Source organism: Trachemys scripta, chromosome 2 (assembly GCF_013100865.1).
Source record: "Trachemys scripta elegans isolate TJP31775 chromosome 2, CAS_Tse_1.0, whole genome shotgun sequence".
In the NCBI taxonomy this organism is placed as follows: domain Eukaryota; kingdom Metazoa; phylum Chordata; order Testudines; family Emydidae; genus Trachemys; species Trachemys scripta.
The window spans coordinates 42,564,371-42,576,986 of NC_048299.1; the positions used below are offsets into that span (position 1 = coordinate 42,564,371).

Consider the following 12,616-nt stretch of genomic DNA (forward strand, 5'->3'; position numbering starts at 1 on the left):
AAATTATGCTAGTTAGCCCTGTTATAACCCAGGTGTCAGGTGGTTCACCTTGACCAGACAATGTTTGTTAAAATACAACTTGCCCTGTCTACACTAGGGTTTAAAAAAGTGTTAACCTGTGTTAGCTAACATGTTTTGTGTGTGTTTTTAAAATACTCACCTCTTATTCTTGCCTAGAAATACCCTAAGGCCCAGTCTTGATTGGCCAAAAGAGATCATCATGTTAGCTCAACTGAGTTATCTTAACACGATCAAGAAACTCTCAACACTCATTGAGGTTTAGACTAACACATTTGAAGCTGTGTTATCTGGCTGTGTTTTAAAATCTTGGGGCTGATGGTGAGCCATGTTTGGACTTCAAGAGTCAGTGTGCCTTGTCCATGCTATCCTTTTAAACCATTAGTAAATAGATGTTAGGTAACAGTACCCCTTTAAACCTACGCTAGACAAGGTATACAAGATGCTCTTCTCCATCTTTGACTCCTACACCAATTGCATTTCTCCAGAATGCCTAAGTTAACTGTCCCAAAGGTGCAGCTGGTAGGAAGTGGAGACAAGGCATACTGGGTGGTGAGATCTCACTCTTTTACTCCATCTAAGCCTCAGCCTCCTCTCTTGTGTAAACATTGCAAACCACTGCTGTTTGAAGTGAACTCTTGACTGCTTGGCATTCACCCTCCCCTGGCTTAAATCTGCTTTGTGTATGTGCTCTAGATCACAGTGCAGTAGGGTGGTGCGGTGTATAGTAATCCTAATGAGTAATCGGTATTTGTTGCCCATTCAATCCCTACAGAATACATTCGTGCGACAGTGATAATTAGTAGCTGGAGATCTACAAATTGTTTTGCCTTGGGTTTAATGTACAAATCAGTGATGTTCTGAATCTTTGACGGCATGAGCTGTGGTAAAAAGTGGGATCTCCCTTATGGTCTGCCCTGTTAAAGTCACTGGAAGGAAGATCAACACAAACAGCCGGCAGTCCAGAGGGCCCCGTCCATCCTCTTTTGTCCACAGCCTTCGGGGTGAGAAGAGCCACAGTCCTATGTAAGGTCTCTTAAATCCACTACCCCCTCTCCTCAGCACCAGCTCCTTGATGCAACCACCCTCCTGGACCCACCAACCCCCCCCCCCCGCACCCTGATCACACCACCCCCCCCGCCCCCCGCAGCCACCAGCCTGGCCCCACCAACCTCCCCCCTGCACCCATCAGCCTGGCCCCCCCCCCCCAGACTGGACCCACCAGCCCCCCCTTGCATCCAGCAGCCTGGACCGACTAACCCCACCCCCTTGGTTGCAGCCATCAGCCTGCACCCCCCTCCACAGCCTGGTCCCACCAACCCCCCCTCTTCTACACGCAGCAGGCTGGTCCCACCAACGCCCCCCCCGCACCCAGCAGCCTGGACCCCAGCCCCGCCCTTGCCGGCCAGCACTCGCCCCCAAGGGCCACCGGGCCCTAGCCACGGCGCTCTCCCGGCCAATCAGCGAGGCGGGCGGGGGCGGAGCGGGGCGGGCAGGCGGGGGAGGGCGGCACAGCGGAGACTGCTGGAGTTGCCGCTCGGCTCGGAGCTGGCGGGGACACGGCCGCTGCTGCTGCGCTAACCGGGGCGGGTCCGAGCAGCCGGCGGCACCCGGGCAGGGCTGCCCCCTTCCCCCGCGCACCTCGGGGCACCCCCAGCCGCCCCGTGCTGCTCTCCCCGGCTGCGCCCCGCCAGGGCTGGCTCCGGAGCCCCGACGGGAGGCGATGAGCCTGCCCTGGGCACTACGTCGCGCTCCCTCCCCGGCGGTGTGAGCGGCGGTGGGGAAGGGGGGTCCCGCGGCGGGGGGCGCCGGGCGATCGGGCTCCTCCCTCCCCCTGCGCTTGGCCGGCGCCGCCGAGCTGTGTGCTATGCTGGACGCGCAGTCCGCCGAGAAAAGCAGCAGGATGAAAAAGTTGCGGAGAACTTTGTCGGAGAGTTTCAGCCGAATAGGTGAGTCGGGTCCCCAGCCGCCGCCTCTGCCCCCTGCACCGCCTGGCCCGGCGCCTCTGGGAGCATCCTGGCATCCACGCGTGCTGCCCACGCCCACGGTGCACCCGTCCCCTTGGCAGGAGACATCTGGAGCGGGGGGTAGGGGTGCGATCACATCCCAGACAGTTTAGCCTACTGGGGGCTGCTGGACTTGGCCCTTCATCCCTAAAGAGTCACAGCTGTGAACTCCAGCCCCTCCTTTTGTAATGAAACTAACCAGAGGGATGTATAGAGCTAATGTCTTTTATGGGATCAACTTCTGTTGGTGGAAGAGACCAGCTTTGGAGCTACACAGAGTGCTTCTGGTTGCTCTAATAAAAGATATTATGCACCTAGTTTTCTAAGATCCTAGGACCAACAGGGCTACAACAACTGCCTACAAGGAGAGAGAGGTCTGACTAATAAGTGAGCAGACCTGGAAGGGGCTTGTGGGGTCAATCCAGGCCATTGGCATCACTTGTCTGTTTCCCTACAGTATTTGAGGACGTCTTGTAACACACGTGACAAAAGGAAGTGGCATGGAACTGGTAGAATTACTTTCTGACACCATCAGATTTAGTTATGAGTGTTAGCTTTCTTGTACCTCCTTGCCTCAGCCTACCTCATGCCATCTTTTCTCAGGCCTCTATCTCCTAATTTCTCTCTCCCTCTGCTTTAATTTTATCTCTGTAAATATATTATTTAGCTCTGCAAAGTAATTTGGGATGCAGTTTGTCTGACAGACACTAAACTGAAATTGTGCTGTATAAGTAAAGATTCTTTCTGCCTGTCTACCTACTTATCTAGTACCATTGTGCTTTACAAAACTGCTATGCATTGTGTTTTACAAAACTGCAAAATTATAGCAGTGTTCCTTTAGATAACGTGTGTTCCTATAGATAATGTGTGTTCCTAGTGTCCCTATAGTGTGTTCCTATAGATAATGTTTGAAGACTAACAAAGATTTCTCAGTAGCTTCTGAAACTCAGATGCTACAGCATGAACCTGAAATTGAATTGACTGAAAATAAATAAAATTAAAATTGACTAGTCTGCTTTCAGTGCCACACTGAGAAATCTAGACCAAAAAAAAAAAAAAAAAAAAAAGCACATCTAGTAGAAAAGTAAATTACTTTTAATGTTGTTTACCTCTACAACAGGTAAAATGTTTATTAAAAAATACACCACCAGACAACATCCCCTTAAGGCTGAGGCATGAGGTCGGAAAGCAGATGATGATAGCTGAGCAGTGATGGTTAGGAGGCTAGACAAAAGAAGTCTGTCCGTCATCTCTTGCTGCTAAATCCTGTCATTCTCTTGCTGATGTAAAACGTGTTGAGATAGCATGTTATACTTTGTATTGCTGACCTTATCATCTCCTGGTATTACTATCCAATTTTCCTTTTGGCATCAGGTTGTTTTGCCTTAAAAATTATTTACTGATCTTCTTGGAACTCTTTGCCATTGTTCTCCACACTTTAATATTTTTCATTCAAATTGACATTTTATATCTTTGGCACAATGCATAAAAACAACACAAGCACGTTGGGACAAAATTAGAAAGGCCAAGACACAAAACGTGATTAAACTAGCTTGGTGCATAAATGCCGAAAACATTTTACAAAGATGTTAGAGGCAAGAAGAAGACCAAGGACAGGGTAGGTCCATTAATCAATAAGGAGGGAAAGACAATAACAGAAAACACAGCAATGACCAAGGGTTGAATGCTTTTTTTTGTTTTCACCAAAAAGGTTAGCAGTGATTGGACAACTGACATAGTGAACATCAGTGTTAATGGAGTAGGATCTGAGGCTACAATAGGGAAACAAATTAAGAGTTACTTAAGCATGTTGGATGCCTTTAAGTAAGTAGGATCTGATAAAATACATCCTAGAATTCTTAAGGAACTGGCTGAAGAGATCTCTAAGCTGTTAGCAATTATTTTTGAGAGCTCATGGAGAACAGGAGAGATCCCAGAGGACTGGGAAAGGGTACTATATTTGCCCTTTTATAAAAAGGGGAATAAGGACAACTCCGGGGAATTGTAGACCTGTCAGCTTAACTTTGGTACCCAGAAAGACAGTGGAGTAAATAATCAGTTTGTAAGAACCTAGAAGATAATAACTAACAGTCAACATGAATTTGTCAAGAACAAATCATGTCAAACCAACCTAATAGCTTTCTTTGACAGGATAACAAGGCTTCTGCATGGGGGGAAGCAGCAGATATGAGATATCTCGACTTTAGTAAGGTTTTTGATACTGTCTCATATGATCTTCTCATAAACAAACTAGGGAAATATAGACTAGATGAACCTACTATAAAGTGGGTGCATAACTGGTTGGAAAACTGTACTCTGAGAGCAGTTATTAATAGTTCACAGTCAAGCTGGAAGGGCATATCCAGTGGGGTCGTGTAGAGCAGTGGCTCTGAACCTTTCCAGACTACTGTACCCCTTTCAAGCATCTGATTTGTCTCGTGTACCCCCAAGTTTCACCTCACTTAAAAACTACTTGCTTACAAAATCTGACATAAAAATACAGAAGTGTCACAGCACGCTATTACTGCAAAATTGCTTACTTTCTCATTTTTACCATATAATTATAAAATAAATCAATTGGAATATAAATATTGTACTTGCATTTCAATGTGTATATATAGCAGCATAAATAAGTCATTGTCTGTATTAAATTTTAGTTTGTACTGAATTTTCTAGCGCTTTTTATGTAGCCTGTTGTAAAACTAGACAAATAACTAGATGAGTTGATGTACCCCCTGGAAGGCCTCTGAGTATCCCGAGGTGTACACGTACCCCTGCTTGAGAACCATTGCTGTAGGGATCTGTCTGGGTCCAGTTCTATTCAATGTCTTCATAAATAATTTGTATAATGGCATAGAAAGTACACTTAACAAAGTTTGCAGATGATATCAAATTGGGAGGGGTTGCAAGCGCTTTGGAGGACAGAATTAGAATACAAAATTATTTTGACAAACTGGAGAAATAGTCTGAAATAAATGGGATGAAATTCAATAAGGACAAATGCAAAGTACTAATTGATTGCACAAATACAAAATGGGAAATGACTGCCTAGGAAGGAGTACTGCAGAAAAAGATCTGGGGGTTAAAATGGATCACAAACTAAATAGGAGTCAACAATGCAATACTGTTGCTAAAAAAGCAAACATCATTCTGGGATGTGTTAGCAGGAGTGTTGAAAGCAAGACAGGAGAAGTAGTAATTCTGCTCTACTCAGCCCTGATAAGGCCTCAGCTGGAGTACTGTGTCCAGTTCTGAGCATCACACTTCAGGAAAGATTGGAGAAAGTCCAAAGGGCAGCAACAAAAATGATTAAAGGTCTAGAAAACATGACCTCTGAAGAAAGCTGGGGAAAAAATGGGTTGGTTTATTCTGGCGAAGACATGACAACAGTCTTCAAGTACGTAAAAGGTTGCTATAAAGAGGAGGGTGATAAATTGTTCTTCTTAACCACTGAGGGTAAGACAAGAAGCAATGGGCTTAAATTGCAGCAAGGCAGTTTCAGGTTAGACATTAGGAAAAACTAAGAGTAGTTAAGCACTGGAACAAATTACCTTGGGAGGTTTTGGAATCTCTGTTATTGGAGGTATTTAAGAACAGGTTAGGCAAACACCTGTCAAGGATGGTCTAGATGAGCGGTTCTCAAACTATGGGGTGGGCCTTCCAAGGGACGTGCGAGCTGTATGCTTGTTGTTTTTTTTATGTTTTTTTTTTTAAGAGCTCTGACTATCAGCCCTGGGTGGCTGGGGCTTATGCAGAAGGGCCATGCATAACCAGGAGGTGGGGATAAAGAGGATAGCCGGAGCCCTGCTGCCCTAGACTGACAACTGGAGCCCCGGCACCCAGGCTTGGGCTCTTCTCTCAGCCCGACCCCAATCCCTCACCTGGAGGTGGCAGGGCTCTGGTTGTCACCTCTGGGGTGGCCAGGGCCGATGAGAGGGGGGGAAGCCGGTACAAATTACCGGGGCCCGGCTTCTCTCTCTTCCTCTCCACCCCTCCCCCCCCCGCCCCCGGTCGGTCCTGTTTAGCTGGTCCGTCCTTGCTGGGGGGCCCGAAAATTTTTTTTTCACCGGGGCCTGAACCAGCTCTCGGCGGCTCTGGGAGTGGCACCAGCAGCTCAGAAGCAAGGGTGGCCATGGGGCACGAAGTCTGCTGTGAAAAGTGATATTGACAAATATCACTTTTCACATTGCCTGCTGCTGGCGCATGCTTGCCTTCAGAGCTGGGTGCCTGGCCAGCAGCCGCTTCTCTCTGCTCTGTCTTGAGAGCTGGGTGTTGTTTACACCCCTCCCCCCAAGTACATATACCAAGTACAGACACAAAGAAGGGGGGCCCAATCAAATAAGTTTGAGAACCACTGGTCTAAATAATATTTAGTCTTGCGTCAATGCAGGGAACTGGACTAGATGACCTATCAAGGTCTCTTCCAGTCCTACGTTTCTGTGATTATTTTTGGTGTGGTGTCTAAATCAACTAGTATCTCATTTTTAGTTCACACAAATAGCATAAAAGTAGTCATTGACTGCAGCCAAAGGGGGAGTAGTGCAGCTTGGGAGGCATGCAAAGGTGTCTTAATTTAAGCTATCTTTGTTCTCCCATAATTCAGAGCTGCTGAGCACTAGAATGGGCCCCTGGCTGCTCTAAATTACTCTGTTTGCCAATGGCCCTGAGCGGCAGCCTCGGATCACTGGGTGCAGACACACCTAATTCCCCTTGTCATGCCTCTTACCCCGACTGTAAAGATGGGGGTAAAGTCAGAGCCATTATTCACTGTCCCACCAGAGGATTCCAACACAGTGGGCTGATCCCGTTGTGGCTGGCTATGCTAGTTTTAAAGTTTCTGTGTGCCAGTAGTGCAGTGGAAAGTGGCCTGAATGTAGGAGAGAATGTGGCAAGTAGTGTCCTCGTGATTTGAATCTACTACAGTTGCATCAAGAGGACGCTATACCATACACTGGTGGCGTAATTTTTGATGTATGTATGATAACAAGATTGACTAGTTCACCATTGCAAATCAACTCCTTACAAACCCTAATATTTAAGAACTGCAGGCTTTTAAGTGGAAGAAAGCATCTGAATTCAGACAACTTTGTCTTCCTGTAACATTCATATTTATAAAGGAGAAAATGATGCCAGGATGAATGTTAAGTTCCAAGTTTGGAGCAAATATTTACATCCCCGAAATAAATCCTTGTCTCCACATATGAAAATAGTGTGTCCAGAGCTAGTAATATACTTTTTTAAAAATAAAAAGCATAATTATGTATTCGGTGGACCTGTTTGATCAAGTAGATAATAGTAAAAATATATAACCATGGAAGTTTTGCTTTTTAAGAAACCAAGACTAAGTTTGGTTTTTTAAAATGAGTGTCTAAAGTTAGCCTCTTAAATAAAGCCCTGATCCTGCAAAGACTTAAGCACATGCTTAACTTAATGTATTGTGAGAAGTCCCATTGACTCTAAGTCTTTTGCAGGATCAGGGCCCAAGGAACCTAACTCCCAAAAGTTTTATTTCCACTGAAGTCTTCTGAACATCAGGCGGACGTGCTGTGACTTGAGTCCAAGCCCCGTCATTTTATAGTGTGATGCAGCTCAGGCTGTAGACCCCGTCAGTCTGTTTGGTGAAGTATGGACATCTTAGCACAGCTGTGAGATCGGGCCCGGGTCCAGCAATTGTCAGCACAGGTTAACAATGTAGTGCGGACAAACCCATTGAATCTGGTCCAGAGTTCACCGAATTCAGTAGAAAGACTCCAGTTGAGTTTATTGGGCTTTGGATCAGGCCTTAGTGAGGAGCTTAAATTTAGAACCTTTAAAAAAAAAAAAAAAAAAATCTTGGTCCAAATAAATTAAATGTACAAAGACCCAAGTCTACTAATAAAATGCTTTGGCAACAGTAATGGGTATTATAAGGACAGTGACTACTTGTATGTGCATTATCATACATTGATTCTTTGGGTTGGCATCAGCATTAGGGGCATGTGAGCTTACTCTAAAACCCAGGTCTTTGCTTCGTGTAATGGTGACTTGAACTGTCACACATTTTATGCCTGAATTACATCTGTTTTGGAGTTTACACTTACTGCTTTTCCATGTTCTTGAGTATAAGATGTATTGCAACTTCATCTCTCCATTTCTCTTTCAGTAATAAATAAAAGGACCCTTTGGTTCCCTTGGGCTCTTTGACCTGGTTTTTGATGCAAAAGTTATGTTCTGTTTACAGTAGCGCAGAGTGCTCCACAGGGTAGAAGTGCATTTAGGTAATTTTGTTGTTAAAATCCAATCCTTGCTAGTGAAATTGTTCCACATGCAGCAGGTCTGATGTTTTGGCCTTCTTCTAATCATGCCATTTATAGGAAAAACATTCTAATATACCAGCACGGGGTTTGGACATAGTCACTCCCTTGTGACCCGTGACCATTCACAAAAAACCCCTCTATGTTTAAATAACTTTAACCAATGTACCAGGAAATTCAAAGTCTAAGACTTACATTCTTAACTCCTACTTTGAGGCTAGGGAGAGGAAAGCAAAACAGCTCTAGAAGGAGTAGGGTGACCAGATGTCCTGATTTTATAGGGACAGTCCAGGTATTTGGGGCTTTTTCTTACATAGGTGCCTATTACCCCCCACCCGCTATCCCAATTTTTCACACTTGCTATCTGGTCACCCCAAGAAGGAGCTTTAACAGTTAGTTTAATGGCTTTTGTTGTTTGTGGCCTTACACCTTTTTCTGGCAATTTCCTAGTGAGATCAAACTGTTAATAACATATTCATGTTGCTCTAATCTGGGTTCTAATCTGGAATCCTTCAGCTTCCCAAACATAGGCTGAATTCCTGGTATGGCATGTGTATTCTAAAGAACACTTTTGATAGGTGAAAAGAACAGTCTTCCCTTTCTTGTTTTTCACTGTAGTTTCTTCATGGGCTCTGGATGGTATTTTTGGATAACAGGGTTAAATGTATAGTAGCACGGTGAGGGTAACTGTGTGAAAAATTATAAAATGTTTAAACTGTGTTTGAACTCAGGAGTTAATGACACATACCATAACCCACTAAAACAGTGAAAGCATAATGTATAGTTATTCTTAGAAAACCAGTATAATACTGAAAGCTTTTTTTCTTTAATAGATATTATTGGTATAGGGCTAACTACTCTCCAGAAACTAGTCACCAAACATAATAGTTTTCATACTATAAAGCCCTAATTCCCAGTTATCAGAGAGAGTTTGTCATATCAAACAGCCCTGGCTGATAAGAACTGTGTATATAAATCTGAGGTCCTCATTCACTGATTTTTGATGTTAGTATGCGTAACTGTTAATATTGTTAGCAGAGCCCCTTGAATCTTGGGGGGCAGGAGGGGATGTCTTCAAGATGTCTTTGTTTTTTCGATTGTATTGTTGTAGATGTAGCACTATGACTTTGTGGTGCTTTGCAGTGTGCAAAATATGTTAAACAGGGATCAGCTGTTGCTCAGAAGAAAAAATTTAAATATATTAATGCAAATATTTCATTTTTAGTGGTGATAGTAGTTATATAGAGACCCCGATCCTTGGGTGCGTCAGAGTTCTGCTTGGTGCACCTGGTAAGGGGTGGAGCCTTAAAACCATCTTTATGCTCCCCTGATCCTCAGGTCACATCCAGAGACAGCTTTAGACCCTGCACAAGTCAGAGCAGTCTCGGGAGCCAGTATGTGAGTTGGGATCATTGCAACACAGTGCTCTTCAGCCACTGCCTCTGGGGACTCTCAGCGGGTGGCATAGATCTGGCTATGCTGCCTTTCCCCACCCTCGGTAGCTGTGATCTGGCCCAGACTCTCTAGCGTACCCGCTTTAGAGTAATTATTTCGTTGTTCTGAAAAATGTCTAATGCCAAGTTGTCCTTCCCTCAACTTTCATCCTACAAGAACTGCCATTTGTAGTCTACTGGCGGACAATGTAGATCTGCGGTATATTGAAAGAAATGCATACTGTTTGTATGCTGAACTCCGTGTTCTTAAATCAGTTGCACAACTGCTAGTTGTTCAGTGCAAAAGTTCTGAATACGCTGCCTGGTCCGTCTGAAATATCAGAAACATTCTACCAGGAGAAAGGACATTTTGGTTGTAAAATTGATTACAATTTTTTGGTAAGTGTATTTGTAATATTCTTCATGATATTCTAAGAAATGTAAATAGTTAAATAATGCTTAGTTTCCTTAAAGAAATAGATTTCTATTGACAGTTTTGTCGCTGTCTCTGGCGTGGCAAACTAATTTGACCCTCTATGAACAAAGTCGTAGTTCCTTGGTTTGATAAGGAAAAATGTGGAATCCACTTAAATTAATAGACTATACAGTATGCTAATCAGTTGTTTAAAAGAATCAAGTCAAATCATTGTGTCATTAGTATTTTAACATCATATGAGGATTGATGATTAAATATGTATCAAGATGAAATAACTGTGAGATGCATAAATTAATAATTAAAGGTGTGCTTAAAGTAGGGGGGTGAATCGCAAGGCATTGAGCCAGCTTACATAAGGTGGCATGCTCTAAAGCACTCTTACCAACGCTGCTATTCCCAGGTTGCCAACTTTCTAATTGCACAAAACCAAACACCCTTGGCCCGCCCCTTCCCTGAGGCCCCACGTCTGCCCTGCCCCTTCTCCAAGGCCCCCACTCACTTCATCCCCACCTCCCTCCGTCGCTCGCTCTCCCCCACCCTCACTCACTTTCACCAGGCTGGGGCAGGGGGTTGGGGTGTGGGTGGGGGGGTGCGGGCCCTGGGGTGGGGCCAGAAATGGAGGGGGCTCTGGCCTGGGGCAGGGGGGTGGATGTGGGAGGGTTCAAGGTGCGGGCTCCAGCCAGGCGACGCTTACTTCAGGCGGCTCCTAGAAGCCGCTAGCATGTCTGGCTCCTATGCAGAAGGGCCAGGGTGCTCTGCCCGCAGGCGCCATCCCCGCGGCTTCCATTGGCTGCGGTTCCTGGCCAATGAGAGCTGCGGATCAGGCGCTTGGGGCTGGGGCAGCGTGCAGAGCCCCCTGGCTGCCCTTGTGCCTAGAAGCTGGACGTGCTCGCCACTTCCGGGAGGTGTGCGGAGCCAGGGCAGGTAGGGAGCCTGCCTTAGCACCGCTCCGTTGCCGACTGGACTTCTAGCAACCCGGTCAGCAGTGCTGACCGAAGCTGCCAGGATCCCTTTTCGACCAGGTGTTCCGGTTGAAAACCGGATGCCTGGCAACCCTAGGTCAGATAGCTATTTGAGAGTGAAATTTTAATGAACAAACTGAGAATTGACAAGGGTTTTAGTTTTACTGGCTAAGAAAATCCTCATGTTTTGATTTCTCTGTATAACAATTCTTAAATATCCACTTCAGTCAAAGTTTAAAATACAATTAAAGGTAAAGACAAGCTAGAAAAATATCAAGACTACAGCATAACTAGGGTTGCCAGGTGTCTGGTTTTTGACTGAAACATCCGGTTGAAAGGGACCTTGGTGGCTTCAGTCAGCACTGCTGACTGAGCCGTTAAAAGTCTGGCTGGCAGAGCAGCAGGGCGAAGGCTGGCTCCCTGCCTGGCTCCGTGCAGCTCCTCGGAAGCAGCAATATGTCCCTTGGCTCCTAGGCAGAGGCTCAGCCAGGGGGCTCCGTGTACTTCCTCCCGCCCCAAGTGTTGGCTCTACAGCTCTCGTTGGCTGCAGGTCCCAGCCAATGGGAGTTGTGGGGGCGGCGCACACCACGCAGAGCTGCCTGGCTGTGCCTTCACCTTGGAGCCCAGGGACATGTCGCCGCTTCTGGGAAGCTGCCTGAAGTAAGCGCTTCCCGGAGCCTGCACCTCTCACCCCCTTCCTGTTCCCCAGCCCTTAGCCCCCTTCCGCACCCAAACTCCCTCCCAGAGCCTGCACCTCAACCCACTGTCCCAGCCCTGAGCCCCCTCCCACACCCAATCTCCCTCCTGGAGCCCGCACCTTCTCCTGTGCTCCAACCCCTTGTCCCAGCCTGGAGCCGCATCCTGCACCCCAAACCCCTCATCCCTGGCCCCACCACAGAGCCCACACTCACAGCTGGAGCCCACACCCCAACCTTCTGCCCCAGCCCAGAGCCCCCTCCCGCACCCTGAACTCCTCATTTCTGGCCTATCCTGGAACCCGCACCCCCAGCCGGAGCCTTCACCCACTCCTGCATCCCAATGCCCTGCCCCAGCCCAGTGAAAATGAGCAAGTGAGTGAGAGTGAGCGACAGAGGGAGGGAGGATGGATGGAGTGAGTGGGGATGGGGCCTCGGGGAAGGGGCAGCACAGGGGTGGAGCCTTGGTTAAGGGTTGGGGCAAGGGTGTTTGTGTGATTAGAAAGTTGACAACCCTAAGCATAATACAAGCAACATTATTAGTGTTGCTTGCCAGCCCATGATTCAGTTATGAGACTTGTAATATTTGGTGTTTTTGTTGAAGCCCCTGTACCTGTAATCCTGTGATTACATGAGAATTCAAATTCATTTTGTCAAGTTTTTCTCCACCAACTTTTTAAAAATATGACTAAAGTGCCCCCTGAAGGCTCAAAACCCAAAATTAAATTAAAAGAGCGGAAAGTGTGTGTGTGTATGTGTGTGTATATATAATT

At 46.2% G+C, this 12,616-nt stretch overlaps 1 protein-coding gene across 1 annotated transcript in view; it reads left to right on the forward strand.

The window, feature by feature from the left end:
- Positions 1-1,553: 1,553 nt before the first annotated feature.
- Positions 1,554-12,616, forward strand: part of CDK14 (cyclin dependent kinase 14) — a 472,950-nt gene continuing 461,887 nt past the window's right edge. Inside the window, exon 1 of the mRNA XM_034760407.1 lies at positions 1,554-1,967. Within this exon, the coding sequence (XP_034616298.1) occupies positions 1,886-1,967 (82 nt within the window). The 5' untranslated portion in view covers positions 1,554-1,885. The remainder of the gene's footprint in view (positions 1,968-12,616) is intronic.